At 35.7% G+C, this 16,965-nt stretch overlaps 2 protein-coding genes across 4 annotated transcripts; both read right to left on the bottom strand.

The window, feature by feature from the left end:
- Positions 1-2,874: 2,874 nt before the first annotated feature.
- On the bottom strand, positions 2,875-4,791 carry LOC137805668 (protein MAINTENANCE OF MERISTEMS-like). Its single transcript, XM_068605608.1, has 4 exons — positions 4,543-4,791; positions 3,791-4,450; positions 3,122-3,697; positions 2,875-3,048 (listed from the first exon to the last, which is right to left on the bottom strand). Exons 1-4 carry the CDS (start codon positions 4,789-4,791, stop codon positions 2,875-2,877), a joined length of 1,659 nt encoding a protein of 552 aa, XP_068461709.1.
- A 3,191-nt stretch (positions 4,792-7,982) lies between these two features.
- Positions 7,983-16,965, bottom strand: LOC137808115 (uncharacterized). Of its 3 annotated transcripts, XM_068609069.1 has the most exons (12): positions 16,829-16,955; positions 16,465-16,738; positions 14,812-14,938; positions 13,936-14,019; positions 10,341-12,069; positions 10,078-10,213; positions 9,854-9,951; positions 9,521-9,756; positions 9,232-9,318; positions 8,829-8,928; positions 8,472-8,658; positions 7,983-8,389 (listed from the first exon to the last, which is right to left on the bottom strand). In XM_068609069.1, the coding sequence occupies exons 5-12, from the start codon at positions 12,033-12,035 to the stop codon at positions 8,286-8,288; spliced, it is 2,643 nt and encodes an 880-aa protein (XP_068465170.1). In that variant the 5' UTR covers positions 12,036-12,069; positions 13,936-14,019; positions 14,812-14,938; positions 16,465-16,738; positions 16,829-16,955; the 3' UTR covers positions 7,983-8,285. The 3 variants fall into 3 exon arrangements, with proteins under 3 accessions (XP_068465170.1, XP_068465169.1, XP_068465171.1); XM_068609068.1 differs by having other exon boundaries at positions 16,465-16,958; XM_068609070.1 differs by lacking the exon at positions 14,812-14,938 and having other exon boundaries at positions 16,465-16,965.

Genomic DNA, 16,965 nt, shown 5'->3' with positions numbered 1-16,965 from the left:
GGTTTTTCCTTCGCGAGAAGACTTACTTGAATGGGTCCGTAGGGTTGCTTATAGACTTGGTTTTGTGATTGTCATTATTAGGTCTGACATAGCAAATGGGAAGCAAGGGAGAAAAACATATGTCTTGTTAGGTTGTGAAAGGGGGGGTAGTTACAGAAAGTATAAGGATGGTTTGGAGGTTACTGTAACTGGTACTCGAAAATGTCAATGTCCCTTTAAATTGCGAGGTAAACCTATTGGAAAGGGTCAAGGTTGGGTACTTAAGGTAATATGTGGTACTCATAATCATGATTTGTATGATACATTAGTTGGTCATCCATATGCGGGCAGATTAAAAGCGAATGAACATTCCATGCTTGTTGATATGACTAAAAGCATGGTTAAACCGAGTAGCATACTACGTACTTTGAAGGAGAATAATGAGGATAATATGACAACAATAAAGCAAGTATACAATGCAAGATACTCATACAAGAGATCAGTTAGAGGACCACGAACTGAATTACAACAATTAATGATGTTGTTAGACCGTGACAACTATCTTCACTGGAGTACGTGTCATGAGTCTTCCAATATTGTTAGTGATATTTTTTTGGACTCATCCTGATGCTGTGAAACTTTTGAATGCATTTAACATTGTATTCTTGATGGATACGACTTACAAAACAAACAAGTATCGACTGCCTTTGCTTGAGATTGTTGGTGTGACTTGTACAGGTTTGTCCTTTTCTGCTGGTTTTGCATTCTTATCTAGCGAGAAGGAAAAGAACTTCATATGGGCACTACAAAAATTTAGAGGGTCACTTTTGACATCGCATGTGGGGCCTGAAGTCATTGTTTGTGATAGAGATCTTGCTTTGATGAATGCCATCAATATTGTGTTTCCTAAAGCAAGAAACCTTCTTTGTCGGTTTCATATCAATAAGAATGTTAAAGCAAAGTGTAAAATGTTGGTTGATTCTGTCGAGGCTTGGGAAGTTGTGATGGATTCATGGAGGACTATCATTGATTGTACAGATATTGCTCAATTTGATGAGTTTGTTAAAAGTTTTGAAACTATTTGTTCACCGTGGCCATTACTTGTTGAATATGTGAAGAACACATGGATTATTCCGCATAAAGAAAAATTTGTAAAGTGTTGGACAGATTCATTAATGCATTTGGGAAATACAACATCAAACAGGTATATCAATGCCTTTACTTTGTTTAATTCATTATAACGTCTAATTGTTTTATGTTTTATACTTATACAGGGTTGAATCAGCTCATTGGTCTTTGAAACGAATATTACAAAATAGCATGGGAGACTTGTGCTCATGTTGGGATGTTATCAAGCATGTTATTATACTTCAACATAATGAAATCAAGGCATCCTTTGAAATGAGTCTACATGTGATAGGACACACATTCAATGTGCAGTTGTACAAGATGTTGGTTGGCTTTGTATCTAAACATGCTTTGATTCTCATTGCTGAAGAGTTTGATCGGGTCAATGATGTGGGGTTTGATAGTGAATGTTGTGGATGTGTACTTAGATGGACTCACGGATTACCATGTGCTTGTCAATTAGCCAGATATGCTATGGGTGTCATTCCTCTTAGTGAAGTTCATGTTATGTGGACGAGACTAAGCTTTTCAGATTTATCTGAATGTGATTCATCATCTGAGTTGTCAATTCAACAAGAATGGGATGTCATTCTATCCCGGTTCAAACAGGTTGACCTGTGTGGCAAAGTGACAATTAAAAATAAGTTGCGTGAAATTGCCTACCCAGACATGACAACATTATGTGCACCACTTAATGTAGTCAAGACAAAAGGATCCCAAAAGAGTCAAACAAACAAATTTCAGAGGTCTACAAAACGCATCCCTTCATATTTTGAGCATGTAGATCGCATCCATATTGTAAATGATAGCTCATCATCTTTGAAGACTCCTAAGGGAAAGGTTAAGGTGACGGCCAACACCAATGCAATTCCCATGCTTAATCAATTTCATCCGAAATATCACCCTTATATTTTGGATGTAATAGATGTTAAAGCAGATGGACATTGTGGGTTTCGTGCTATTGCCTCCTTGTTGGGGATGGGTGAAGAGTCATGGCCACTTATCAGAATGGATTTATTCAAAGAAATATCTCAGTGGCGTGAAGAATATGCAACATTATTAGGTGGTCATCAACGGGTAGAACATATCAAGAGATCCCTACTAGTGGATGAGTTGTCAGTGGTAAGTGTATATTCATAGGAGTCATGTGCATTGATTAATTGAACTTGTATGCTATCTAATTTCATTATGGTATTTTGCAGGCTAGTGTTGACAAATGGATGACAATACCGGATATGGGATACTTAATAGCAAGCAGATACAATATTATCTTAGTTTGTTTGTCTTTGAAACAAAATATTACTATTTTCCCATTACGTACTGCACCCCCTACCGATGTTGGTCTACACCGATTACTATGTATTGGTCATGTATATGATTCACACTTTGTGCAGGTAAAAATGGTTGATGATTGTCCCATACCTACCGCTGACATTTTATGGTGTACACATTGTTACCCAGAGGCAAGGTTATGGTCATCATATTACGTTGGTAGGATGCAATCTTTTACCCAATTAATTAGTATTAGTCCGACATATGTGAACCTTGGAGACGATTGATGTAGACATAATTTATAATGTGAGGTTCTTATTCATAATTTATTACTTAACTTTTGATTTATAATTTATTACTTCATTTCTGATTCATAATGAATTGGTGTTTATGTCAGATAAAAATAAAATAGCAAACACTACAACATAAATTAATTAAACCATATTGTACACATACAAAGTTATTATTATTACAATCATGTAATAAAACAAAATATCAACGACGTCCACGAACATTACGTGATCGTCTAGTGTACACCGCCCCATCATCTGTCACGCTTTGGGCTAAATGCAGTGCTGCCTCTGTACTCTCATATGCGTCAGTGCCTTTAGTGACCTGACGACAATCTATCATGCGTTGGAGAATACTAACAATGCGCCTAAATATACCCTGCACCAAATTCAAAATAAATTAAACTTCTCAAATATATTGTTTAATCACATAACAATAAAAAAAAACTTACCGAATGTGCACGCTCATCTTGAGACGAGAGACCTGCCTGCTCAGCATTTGGACTACGAAGGTGACGACGTGGTACAACACTGGGTCGATCTCCAAGCTCACCTCTGCGAATGTATGGGTGTGACACCGTCCTGAACCAAGACATGTACTCAGGAACACATGCAGATGGACTAGAAGCAGCTGTTAAACCTGTCACCAAGTAGTGATCAAATTGCAACCACCTTTGATCAATGACATGTGCACCAGGACTCTCAGTCGGCATCGGTGATGGTGGAATGCTCTGCTCGTAGCCAAATTGGCGCAACACACGCTCGGGCATATGTCTCTGTGATAAGCTGCCCAATCGTAGGTGACCCGAGAATAAATAAATGGTCTCAAATGGCCTGCTCAATCTGTGGTCCTCATATGGAGTCCAGATGACGTCATCGTGTGTGAGCCCATCCAACTGCACCCGCACATCACCAACCGCACAAATCTGATGGGCAACAATGTATCGTGCTACCCGTGGATGTACCTCGTCATATGAGGGATTAATATCCCTTCTTCCCATGCCCGAGAAGTGCTCATAAATCCATGCCTGCGTAATTCCATTATATTAATTATAAAATATTTAATACAAAAAATTATGGATTGTAACATGTGATTGCTAATTATTTGTATGGTTTCATACCTGAACAAGTGTCACATAACTGCCCAACTGCTTTGTGTTAAAGTAGGAGACATCCTTCAACTGCTCATATACATGTGTAAGTGCTGCTGCTCCCCATGCGTATCCACCGCACATACGAAGATTGTTGAATAACAACAAGTACGAAACAGATACATATGTGGCACTTTTATCTGCAAAAATAGTGCATCCAACCACATGCAACAAGTAAGCTCTAGCAGCACACTCCCAAGCCTCTTGAGCGCAACATTCCGCATATATATCTCGAAGCCAACTCAATCGTACGTTGACGCCTCGACACTGCCTCATTTCAGCCTTCCCACGAGTCTCCTCCACCCCTAATAACTCAGTTAAAATAGTTGCAGCTCCGTTGTACTCTAAGGGCACATACGTAGGGAATTGACCCAAAATGGGGAGGTGTAAAAGAGATGACACATCATCAAGTGTGATGGTCATCTCACCTATAGGAAGGTGGAAGGAGTTTGTCTCAGCATGCCACCTTTCAACAAAGGCTGAAATCAACCCCCTGTCCCCCACCTCATAGCTTATATTGCACAGACTAAATAATCCATAATTTTGTATAAGAACTTCAATCTCAGCATGAGGCATCCCAAATTTACATAATTTCCTACCGTGGGATACCAATTTAAGTTCTCCCCGATCCTAATACAAAATTTGTATATATTTAATATAATTAAATCAATTTAAACAATAATTAACAAAAACAATTTAATTGAAGGTTTTTTTGTTCTTACCTCACCATCCCAAAGCTTAACAGCAACATGGTCAGCAAAATTTACCAGCAAAGACATATCAGAAGGTCCTCCAGGAAACCCTTCTCCCTGGTCCATTTGCCTATCATCATGTAATTCTTGTTGATTGTCATTATCAATATTAACATCACCAATTCTTTCCTCCACAACACCTCGATCTCTTCTACGGACAGATGCCGTTGGTCTTGTTCGATCATGACCTTGAGATCCACCACCTCTTGTTTTAGCCATATCTGTCATAGGTGAACCATGGCACATAATCTAAAAAAAAGTTTTTCAACTGAAAACAAAATAAACTAAACAAGATTGCATAAGTGAAACTCCAAAAAAAGTCATTACCGGATTAGCCTAAAATTAATACTACCGGATTATCTAATCCGAAACCAACAATTAAAAAACACATACCGGATTATCTAATCCGAAACCAACAATTAAAAAACACATACCGGATTATCTAATCCGAAACCAACAATTAAAAAACACATACCGGATTATCTAATGCGGAAGCAACAATTAAAAAACACATACCGGATTGTCTAATCCGGAACCAACAATTAAAAAATACATACCGGATTATATAACTAATTAATCACTACCGGATTATATAATCCGAAACCTATGTAATCCGGAACTATTCAAAATAGACTACCGGATTTGGAACAATTGAAAAACACTACCGGATTACTTGAATACGGAACCTAACTACACTACCGGATTTTAGAGATTTCTGTGATGCGGAACAAAAAACAGTGCATGCTTTAATACAATTCCTTTAAAAAAAATCTGGAACTAACCTTGGATGAAGAGGCTCAATGCTTGGAGTTACAATGGAGGCTGCTGGACGAGAATGGAGGCTGCTGGGCGTTTGAAGAAAAAGAACGTGAATGGGAGGGGTGGGTGCCGCTGTTTGAAGAAAAAGAACGTGAATGGAGGGGTGGGTGCCGCCGCACCCTTCTGCTGCTGATAAAGGAACCAGAGATAGTAAAGTGGGTGGGTAAAATTAGGTTTAGTTTTACATTTTTAATATTATTTTACTGAGGGGTATAATAGTAAAAGCACGTTTACTATGGGGGTGGCTGAAGAAGGGATGGAGGTGCAGGAAGAAGCACTCTTTTGGGTTTCCAACATCTGAAACCGCAGGGAGCCTTTTCTTCCTGCACCCTTACATTTTTCTTCCTACATCCCACAATGTAATGCAAAGACTAAATTATTCTTATTACTTTTTAAAAACTCTAAAATGTACTTGAACTGTATTTATTTATTTTTATTCTGGATTATGAAATCTGGAAAAAATTCAGATTAGCACTTCCGGTAAAATTTTGGATCCACCAATTTGTAATTCAAAATATGCATTTCACATTCAAAAGTTCATCATTCAAAAAAAACATTCTGGATTCATAAATCCATAATAAAAAAAAAAATTGATCCACCAATTCATAACAAAATTAGGCTTCTGGATTCAGCAATCCAAAAATCAATAATTTATATAAAATTTGCTTGCAAAACACCCCCTCATCCGAAAAAAAAATGATTTAGTTCCGGATTCATGAATCCATAACACACTCCCATATCCCAATTTTCAATAACCACGGTGTCCTTTTCAAATAAAAGATCAAGGTCACTTTCGGAATTAAGAAAATTGTGGAGTACAATAAGAAAAACGTAAGAATACAGGGAGAAGAAGAGAAGAAGCCGAGCCGAAATTTGGTGGTTTGCCTTTTTTAAGTGAAGAGTGAGGAAAACTGAAATTTTGCAATTGAAAAAATTTGGATTCCCGAAGACCGAATTCTCACAGTGAAGAGTGATCGGTGCTATTTGAGGAAATAAAGTTCTCATATATCCATTTTGGGATTTCTTTTTTAAAAAATGTATTATTTATGAAAAAAAAGTCATAATTGTAACCGTAGCTTTAAAACTAGGTCAGACCAATTGATGAGCATTGCATTCTGGATATGGAGGGCTCCAATTGATCCAGCCAGGTAGACTTTGAATCTATTCATTGTCCGATCCAATCCAATATCAGTGGAAAGGACGAAAATACCCTTAAAAATGGGGTACATATAAAAATACATTCTGAACCCTCTTTTTGGAAAATGTTTCTAGATTTTTTTCCATAACGATTTTTTGGTATTACAAATTTTCTTATTCAGGATGGGCTTTTGATTTTTCTTTCTGGATTTTTATTTTCGGAACACAATAATTACTTCTGAATCTACTTTTTTCATAATGTATTATTTTCAAGGCAGTTTCTTCCTGCACCCCTACATTTTTCTTCCTGCACCCCCACAATGTTATGCAAAGACCAAATTGCCCCAATTATTTTTTAAAAACCTTAAAATGCACTTGAACTGCATTTATTTTTTGCCTTATGGATTATGGAATCCGGAAAAATTTCGAATTGACACTTCCGGTAAAATTTCGGATCCACCAATCCGTAATTCAAAATATGCATTTCACATTAAAAAAAGTATTCTGGATTCATCAATCCGTAACAGAAATATGCATTTCGGATTCAGAAATCCATAATTCAAAAAAAAAGCATTATGGATCCACGAATTCGTAACAGAATTAAGCTTCCAGATTCAGCAATCCGGAAATCAATAATTTATGCAAAAATTGCTTCTAGAACACCCCTTCATCCAGAAAAAAAATATATTCAGTTCCGGATTGATGAATCTATAGCACAGTCATAGATCCCTATTTCCAGTAACAACGGTGTCGTTTTTCAAATAAAAGATTAAGGCCAGTTTCAGGATTTAAAAAATTGTGGGGGTACAGGAAGAAAAATGTAGGGGTGCAGGAAGAAAAAGCCTATTTTCAATTTTGGATTTTTTTTATCTGGAATGGGATTTTGATGTTTTTGGATTTTTATTTCCAAAACACTTAATCTTTTTCAAATCTATTTTTTTGGAATATATTATTTTCAATTCCAAATTTTTATTTTCGGAATAAAGGGCATTTTTAAAAATTTAAAATTGTATTGAGTGCAGCTTCAAAAATATTGGGTGTAAAAGAATTTGCCCTATTAGAATATGACCATTCAATCATGGATTTGATCTTTAACCAGAACGGGTAAAATACCTCGCAATTGGATAAAAATAGGTGGTTAACAGTTTGGATGATTTTGTTCTTGGTTATGATGTCGTAACTTTTTTCTGAGGTCCTTTTTCTTCCTAATTTTTTGTTTGTAATTTTAATTAATTAATTTGAGGAAGATGATGATGTGATGAACAAATAGTTAATTTCCTTCCAATCACCCTATCTTTATCTTTGATGATGTTAAAGACTAATCAAATCAAATTATCAAAATGATTGGACATAAAAAACGAAGCTTACTAGAGAACATGGATTGTTTGTTTCTTGGTTCATTTTTATTCATTTTGCTTGCATTTCCCTTGTGCTCAGTGTAGAATTCAACGAACTTCAATGCCAACTATCACTGATTTTACTAAACCGATACTATAGTATTAGAGTCACATACATTGCTTGCTTTGATAAATAATGTTTGGATAAAACAAATCTACCTTATTAGTACAAAAGTCTAATTTACCAACCAAAGAAAAAAATAGAGAACTCCCGGATCAATACATCCCGGTTCAATAATGAATATCAGGTAGCACTCGATACACACCAATAATATATTGGAAGGGACTTTCCAAGATTTAAAGACCTTAAGTTTCTTTCAATCAGCCAGAGTATGAACCTACAATTTGCCATCCACGATCCTACAACTCTTTTACTTCTTCTAATCTTCCTGGTGAGGATCCATGTTCAAGTCTAGTAGTAACCTCTGCATGCTCTGTTTGTGGTTCCAGATCATTCTTAATGTCTGCAAAATGGGAATATAAGTGAATATTTAGGAACACAGGAGAGAAGGAGAATAAGGAAGAGAGAGAGAGAGAGAGATTCACCTGCTATGCTTGCTGACAAGTCCTTGTACAGTCTTACAGCACAAGGGAACATCACAATATTATAGGAGGATATTTCTTTCTTCAGCTCTTCACTCACCTCAGTAAAGTTGTACTTGCGCTTCCACATATCACAAGTCTCCACAGCAGATGGAATTATCAAATTCTCGACTTTAACATTGCATAGGAACTGGAATGGGAAGTGACGACCATATACCATTATAAATTGTCTAGGCATATATAATGTTTCTATGAATAACAATTATAGGAAATGAGTTGTTTAAAGATCTTAGTCTAATCTCTACCACATGATTGAATGGATATATAACAAGAAATTTAATGATATTGGTAATCACTTACCGATTCAATCACCCTCATTAATTCCTGGCAAACTCCTTGGCCCCTGTATGCCCTTTCTGTTACAATAAATGGCATTTCTGCAATCCTTGTCCCGTGAAATCTATAGTCGTGAAGTAAAAATTCAATAAAAATATGAATGTCAATCTTTGTGAACACAAAAAGTTATAAATACATGGCGAAGGCACAGGGTGAACCCTGGTACGACACTAAAGTTGTGCCTGTGACTGACTGGTTGATTATGGGCTTGAATTCGAAACAACCATGCAAGGATAAATAATGGCTCTCCCACACACTTTCGCAAAACGACAAGAGTTTTTTTATGTCAAACGCAAAGAGCATTCCCAAACCCAATAACTGAAAAAAGTCGAAAAAAAAAGATCACTAATGGACATAAAAAAAATACCTTATAGAAGCTGCAGCAATGATCGCATCATCTTCCTCCAGAACAAACATATAAAAACGGTTAAAATCAATCCTGTTTAAGTTTGACCTGAATAGTAATTGCAACAGTGGATCAAAAGGTTGAATTGTTAATGCCTGACTACTTATACAAAAAGTAGTAATATTAGAAGCAATTAGAAAGTGCTGAATGAACAAAATAACAAGAACACGAAAAGTAACGAGTTGCATGCCTTAAGATGGAGAAAACTAATTCCTACAACAATAAGGAATAATTCAATCTATGAGCTTACTTGCAGCTGTAAACTATACTTCGAACCACATTGATGCCCGTTTTCCTGTCAGTTATTGTCTTAAAAGCTTCATTCATTAACATCCAAGAAACAGCAACCCTTGAATTGTTTTCTAAGAATAGATTCATATCTGCAGAATTCTTCTTGTATGTCTCCATTACGCGGATAACCCTCCAAGAGTATTTTGCCGAATAATCATTTCGGATTCCGAGATATACTCCCATTTTCTCATGTATCTTTAACAAAACATAATGAAAATTCTAAATGCGATGGAAAACACAAACCTCCGGAATTTGATTTTTCATGCACAAATCAAAAAGAAAGAATATGTACCCGTTGGCAACCTTGCCCACAATATGATCTTGAAGGGTTAAAGTCTGGAGTTTGTCTTGAGGATTCTTTTTCAGATTTTTCAAAGCACTCCCAATGATCTACAAATGTGAAAACATGCATTGAGGGGGTTTTAACAAACTAAATGCTCAATCGGAAAGCAACCCACTCTCAACCGAAAATGAAATAAAAGTAAACAAAGCTAAATGGATCTCAAGAAATTTTACACTTCTTGTCACATTGGGAGCACTCGAAGCCTTCTTTTTTCTCATAGTATTCTTTTTTATCAACAACCAGGTTCACAACCAGCCCACAGTGTTTGCATACACAGTATGGACAAAACCAATCATTTTGGGGTACCGTCTGCAGTTTAAAAGGAAAGTATTCACAATTTTATGTAGAGCATCAAATATATCTACACCTGAAGGATTGTTTCTATGTAATATGAACAGATCCTTTTCAGAAAGGAAAGTAAAAATAATTTGATTACCTCTATATTCAGGCAAGATAGATGATATGTGGAAGGACACTTGTCACAACAGATTAAGTCTCCCCCATCACCACAGACTGAACAAATATCATCATTTTGGTCTGCATCAGTTTCTTTCGGCACATACAAAAACATGCGCCGACGCTTTTGTTCCCGGGCATGTTGCCAAGCTTCAATCAGGCATTTTCGGAGGGATTTATGTTTTCTGTGAATGTAAATATGTTTATAGGGCTGTCTAAGATCACTTCCAGCATGCTTTTCAAAGGTCCACATTGATATCTCCTCCTGGCAACAGCTGCAGAGAATTCCACCCCTAGTAATCCTTCCTGCTAATGCCTTTTTCATTGTGGCACTCTTATAGCTTACTCGTTCATCTTTCTTAATAATCCTAGAGTCTATCAACCATAAAAAACAAGTGCTTTTCTTACATGACCTTACTCTTTCAGATGAAGGTGAACCTCTTTTCTTGTTTGCTGCTTGTCTTTCAAGTGATGATGGACCATTTTCCATTATTGAGCTTGGTCCAGGATTACTAACTTCTTTGTTTTGTTCTACTAGTCTTACCCTCTTCTGACTAGGTTGGCTTGATGTACCCTGCATGCCCCTTTTTGTGCCTCGTTTACATGACCTAACTCTTTCAAGCAAAGGTGAACCTCTTTTGTTGTTTGCTGCTTGTCTTTCAGGTGATGGCCAACCTTCTTCCATCATTGAGCTTGGTCTGGGATCACAAATTTCCTTGTTTTCTTCTCTTATTCTTGCCCTCTTCTGAGTAGGATGGTTCCATGTACCCTGCATGCCTCTTCTTGCACCTCGTTTAGCTGACCTTGCTCTTTCAGGAAAAGGTGAATCTCTTTTCTTGTTTGTTGCTTTTCCTTCAGGTGATGATGGACCTTTTTCTCTTACACCTCGTCCACAAAGCCTTTGGAATCTAGCAATTGGCTCCATGCTTGTCTCTGCCATTTTATTCTTCACTGCTCTTGGAGTGCCTGATGTTCCACCTTTTCCAAAGATTTGTTTAGGCGTTGCCATCAAATCAGCCCTAAAGACCACTGTTTCTGTCTCTATTTCCCTTGAAATGCTGAGTTTTGTCTTGTTGCCTTGTCCGTGATCCTGCTTTTGTTCTGCAATTGAATCTCCACCTGCATCCACCAATTCCATCTCCATTGCTCTTGGAGTGGTGCATGATGTTGCCTTTCCAGCAATCATATCCCCACTTGACTCAACCCTTACCATCTCTATTGCTCTTGGAGTGCTTAGTGAGGTCTTTCCAACAGTCAAATCCTCACTTGAGACTATCATTTGGGTCTCCATTTCTCTTGGAGTGCCAAATCTTATGGTTTCATCTTGTCCACAACCCTGTCCATGTCTTGCACTCAAGCCTTCACTTGACTCAACATTCACAGTGTCCATTGCTCTTGGAGTGCTTAATGTTGTGTTTCCAGCAGTGAATTCCTCATTTGAGACAGTCATTTTAGTTTCCATTGCACTTGGATTGCCTAATGTTGTGATTTCACCTTGTCCACCACCCTGTCCATGACTTGCATTCAAATTCACAGCAACGTCCACTGTTTCAACTTCCATTGCTCTTTGAGAGTATGATATTGTATTTCCACCATCCTGTCCACCTATTGCAATCAAATCCATACTTGATTGTGACATTTTAGTCTCTAACTCTATTGGAGAGCATGATGACATGTTTCTTCTTGTTGTTGAGCTTGTAAAGAAGACCCTAGAATTATCATAGTTGTATAAGTCAGTTTTAAGATCACTTGAGCCGACACATTTTGCATTATTATTTGGGGAAGGTATTCGGTTGTTGGTTCTATTCAATGATAGTTATGGTTCCATAATATCAACTTAAGGCGCAAAAATATATGTAACAGACATACAAAACTTAAAAAGGGACTTCATTCTAACAAGCCAGTATAACTGAAATATGTTTCATTTCTACGCTAATAAAACAGAAAATTTACATCATAAAATTATATATGATGAAATATGTAATTATTTGTAGTATACTCATCTATAAAAAGTAAAAACTTTACAAAGAATGTTAAGTGGAATCTGCACAGAAACAGTGAAAATTGAACATTGACAGAAGGACCAAAATGTTCATTCATCATAATCATGGGGTAAACAACAAATATTATTCTCTCCGTATTGTCATTGATACATTGCAGCTTGAACACATAATCTGCTTCTTCATACCAAGTTTAGGACCAGGATTAGTGACAATGGCATATTGAACAAAAATTGTAAGCAGATCAAGTTGTTTCATGCATTTCCAATCTAGTTAATTTTTTCTAGTCTCATGGGATATCCACTATCATCAACATACCTTACTGGTGGATTTATCAGGAGTGAGAAAATCAACAATCAAAAGATATCCATATTTGTTGTACCGAAACTTCCATCTCAGCTCACTATAATAATTAACAGCAACCAATGACCATTTGTTCTTTCTTCCAGTGATTTTAAAAATTTACATCAAAGAGTAAAAGGTTTATGAACTGAAGAAGTAAAAAAACTCAATAGGGGACAAAATGCTAACGAGAGAAGAAAATCCAATACCCAACACACATGATAGGTCCACTTTAATTAATAGAAGCTTGAAAATCTGAAAATCAAAAAGGTTCTAGGAAGTTACAGTATGTTTGCAAAATGGATATGGGGATATTAAGATTTTTTTCTAAAAAATCGATACAACAAATATTTCGATAAAAAATTTAAATATATCTAACATAAGAGCATAATACTTTTAAAGAGGCCTTCACATTATTGATTGCTCATTAATTAAATATATCAATAGTCAATAGATGAAGATTGCAATTCACAAAAAAACTTGGTCAAAACAAGTAAGCATTCTTCCATATATTTCCCCTGCTCATATCAAAATATACTTTTTTAACTATGAACATGTCATAAAAAATATACAATATCCCCACTCAGGTTCAGATGTCATAAAAAACATTAGTGATGTCAAAAAGAAGTTTTGGATCTATAAAGTAAAAATAAACAATTTGTTGATTGGTAGATAGAATCTAAGAAGGATAAGTCCTACCTCATCGTTTGGAAGTGTTATTTGTTATCAATCAGTGACACTATTAGGTTTGCATAGAACAATTAAAAAACAATAGTAGTTACAGAACTGTGTTATGAGTCGTAGACATAGATTATTGGAGTGGTATCCATGGAGTAATGGAGATGTATCAGGCAAATTAATCTTTTAAAGAAAATTAATGGATACTATTTACATTTCAGGACATATTATTGGTACAAAAAAGACATCCAAAAACCATTTTTTTGCATATTTTGAGGATCTAGACTTCACAAAATAGGTTAGATGGTAAAATCTATACCAAAACAGATATTAACATTGGAACATCAATCAGACAAAACAAGCATGCATAACTCGTCATTCACCATTTGAACATCAATCAGATAAAACAAGAATGCATAAGTTGTCATTCACCACACCTCAATCAAGGAGATCTAAACATTTTGCCAAACATGCAAAGTGGTAATTATATTCCACAAATCTCAACGATTGCATAAATTTATAAGAGGATAAATTGCCATAAAGGAGAAAACATACCTTCAATTTTGGTATGGAAATCAGCCCTAAATTATTGATGCGATAATTTTTATAGATTCACTAAGTACGCGCCGCAGGTGATCACTGCAGTAGAAAACGGTATATAAATCTATGAAATATTCGCACAACTTGAAATAACAAAAATACAGTGAATATCTGAAGTCGATAAAAGAATTCAAGCTACATTTTCTAACAAAAATAGGAGAATTGATACCGAAGGACACTACATTAGGAAAATCGGAAATCATAATGGAAGCAAGAATTAGAGACACTGAATAATTCAAACTGCGCAGTAAGTCAATGACTTCAATGTGAAATTGATCTGAAAACCTGTGATCACAATGCAAAATTGGTCTGAAAGCCAGAGACAGCTATGCGAAATTGGTCTGAAACCTAGACAGCAATGCCAAATTGTCTGAAAGCCAGTGACTAAAATGCGAAATCGAAGATAATTGTACCAGGCAAGGATAAACCTACAGTATCTTTATGTTGAAGAGGGCTTCCACTCAATGGTTAAATTGAATTTCTCTAGAATAACTGCAATTAAATTGACAGGTAAAAATGTTGTTGGAGATCCCACATCGACTAGAGATTAGGATATTTAATTCTTATAAGTGGGTGCAAACCTCACCTTATAAGCTGGTTTTATGAAGTTGAGTTAGGCTTAAAGTTCACTTCTTAACATGGTATCAAAATCATTTAAAGTCTATCCTGGCGAGAGTTTGTTGGGCCTATCATACCACCTGCTAGAGATTGAGTTAGGTTTAAAGTCTACTTCTTAAGAAATACAACAAAAGAAAATAGTATTTTAAAGCAGCTAAAAAAACTTAATAATGTCAAAATGACAAAAAAACTTAATAATGTCAAAATGCCAACCGGGATGATGTGGTCCTCGCCTTTGCTGACTTGACACTTGTCAAATGCGTTTCACACATTTATTGTCTAAACAATCGCTAACTAAGCTGCCGCTTGCAGATATGCTATAAGATGTATTTTCATTGCCCTGGATTAGAGAAGAAAATTAAGTAACTTTTTATAACCAATTATGCCATGTACAAAGAATATTTTGTTTTGTTGCATAGCTTTTCCTTACAAAGTTAGATTGGCTTCTAAAAATTGTAAAACGCCCTTACAACTTGATGCACAATGGAAACTTGCAGTTAAGTATTCTAAAACTTATGCTAAGTTTTACCATTTCATTGGATAAAATCCAACCAAAGTAACATCACTTGCAATTTGATTAAATGTGGCCCTTCTTTTAATCTTTGATGCATTTTTATCTCTTAAAAGTTATTATTTGATATAAAGGATAGGAAATAGAGGAACTACTTTCTTAGACACCCTTTTTTGGTACATACTCTAACTTAGATGTAATTCCTACTAACACAAATTAAGATTTGATTAGAAAAAGGGAACATCTGTTAAACTTTTTAGAATGTGGCAAAAAAATTATTTATTGATGTAGGAAATAGAGGAATTCCTTTAAGCCACATCCTCTTCATATAAGTTTAGTCATATCTTCTAGCATATCTAGGAGCTCAAAGTAGCTAGAGATTGAAAGTAAAAGAACTACAAAAACATTGCCTAGTAGTTCAATAATCTATGTAGCCTCCAAGATCAACCTTTCAAACAATCTATGAAACTACTACTTGTTTTGATTATATCATTGAAAATTGGTTTAGTAATAATTGACAGGTAAGACAATAGATTGATTGCATTAGGAAAATAGGAATCCATGTTGTTTTCATTGTGGAAAGAGTGAAAGGGATAGATAGAAGAGAGAATTGTGAAATGATCAAATGACTAAAAAAACTATATATCGCTTCAAGTCAACCATAAATAATTAGATATTAATACTTTAAATTATGTCCTAGGACTAATTTACTCCATAGAACTTTCAACTGTGAGTCCAAGAAAAGAATTTGAACAAACCACATTTAATTCTTGCATTAGTACATCTCGTATGGAGATGTTGTGTTGCTTTATAGATTCTCCAAAAGATCGTTCCGAAATGAAAGAAAATTGTCCTAACATTATTAATCATAGAATTTGAGTTTAGGACTATTTCAATCATACAAAATTTGTTTGAGGTCAAAGTTATATCCACTTATATACAATTCAAGCTCTATCTCTTCTAGGGGTTGAATTTTCCCCATGTACCTCCTCACAGCCAGCACTGCTAGCTTTTTAGATGGCTAATATGATAAGTGGCTCTTTTCAGAAATTGTGTTTAACCCTAAAACTTGTGAGATGAGAGTTATCCCTTATATATTATGTTCATGCTCTCATTCTAGTCAAAAGCAGAATATTTCCTAATACCTTTGTTTGATGAAAGACAGAACAAAGAAGTTCAACAAAACTCCCAACATATTATTAACATTGTCTGATGAAAAACAGAACCGAGAATATCAACAAAACTCACACCATAAAGCAGACTCCCCTTAAGTCAGGTGGCACCAATTTCATTCCTCAATTTTATTTTATTTTAAATTTCAGAAGGTAAAAAAAATGAAAATTGAACAAACTTACCACGTTGTTGTTTGGCTCGCCGCCTAGGTTGTTGGATGTAATGTAGGAAACATCTTGATGTATTCAAATGCAATATTCCTTTGAAGCTTCCAATCCTAGCTACCATTTTTCCCAATTCATACCAACTAATTGTGTTCTTCCTCATCTTCAACTGGTTTTGCATTCCCAGCTTGCCTGACGATAAATTGCAGAAAAAAGGATTGATGGCTTCAGTTTCCGTGGTCTTGGGGAAGAACATTACTGCATCAAAGTTTCTCAATTCCATTTTTTTCTTCTACAAATAGCATGAAGTTTGGAAAATTTCAAAGTAGGGTTCTCAAGTTGATATGTTGATTGGAAACCCACAACCAAAATAGAAACTCACTTTTCGAAGAATTTGATTCAAAAGGAAAAGGGTTTGTTTGTGAAGAAGACAAGTACATGAAGAAGAGATGTTGGGCAAAGTTCTCCTTCACCTTCAAGCAGGGCATTTCAATTTTCAAAGTTAGTCCCTTGGAAATT

Source organism: Phaseolus vulgaris, chromosome 3 (genome assembly GCF_000499845.2).
Source record: "Phaseolus vulgaris cultivar G19833 chromosome 3, P. vulgaris v2.0, whole genome shotgun sequence".
Taxonomy (NCBI): domain Eukaryota; kingdom Viridiplantae; phylum Streptophyta; class Magnoliopsida; order Fabales; family Fabaceae; genus Phaseolus; species Phaseolus vulgaris.
The sequence above is the reverse complement of the archived record's forward strand: the minus strand, read 5'-3'. Positions and strand labels throughout refer to the sequence as shown.

Coding starts and splice junctions, on each gene's coding strand:
- LOC137805668 (XM_068605608.1), bottom strand. CDS start 4,791: ATGGCTAAAACAAGAGGTGGTGGATCTCAAGGTCATGATCGAACAAGA. Junction 3,698..3,790: donor GTTATGTGACACTTGTTCAG/GTATGAAACCAT, acceptor GGAATTACGCAG/GCATGGATTTATGAGCACTT. Junction 3,049..3,121: donor AAGATGAGCGTGCACATTCG/GTAAGTTTTTTT, acceptor AATTTGGTGCAG/GGTATATTTAGGCGCATTGT.
- LOC137808115 (XM_068609070.1), bottom strand. CDS start 12,035: ATGTCATCATGCTCTCCAATAGAGTTAGAGACTAAAATGTCACAATCA. Junction 9,757..9,853: donor GTGGGCAAGGTTGCCAACGG/GTACATATTCTT, acceptor GTTTTGTTAAAG/ATACATGAGAAAATGGGAGT. Junction 9,319..9,520: donor AGTATAGTTTACAGCTGCAA/GTAAGCTCATAG, acceptor ATTACTATTCAG/GTCAAACTTAAACAGGATTG.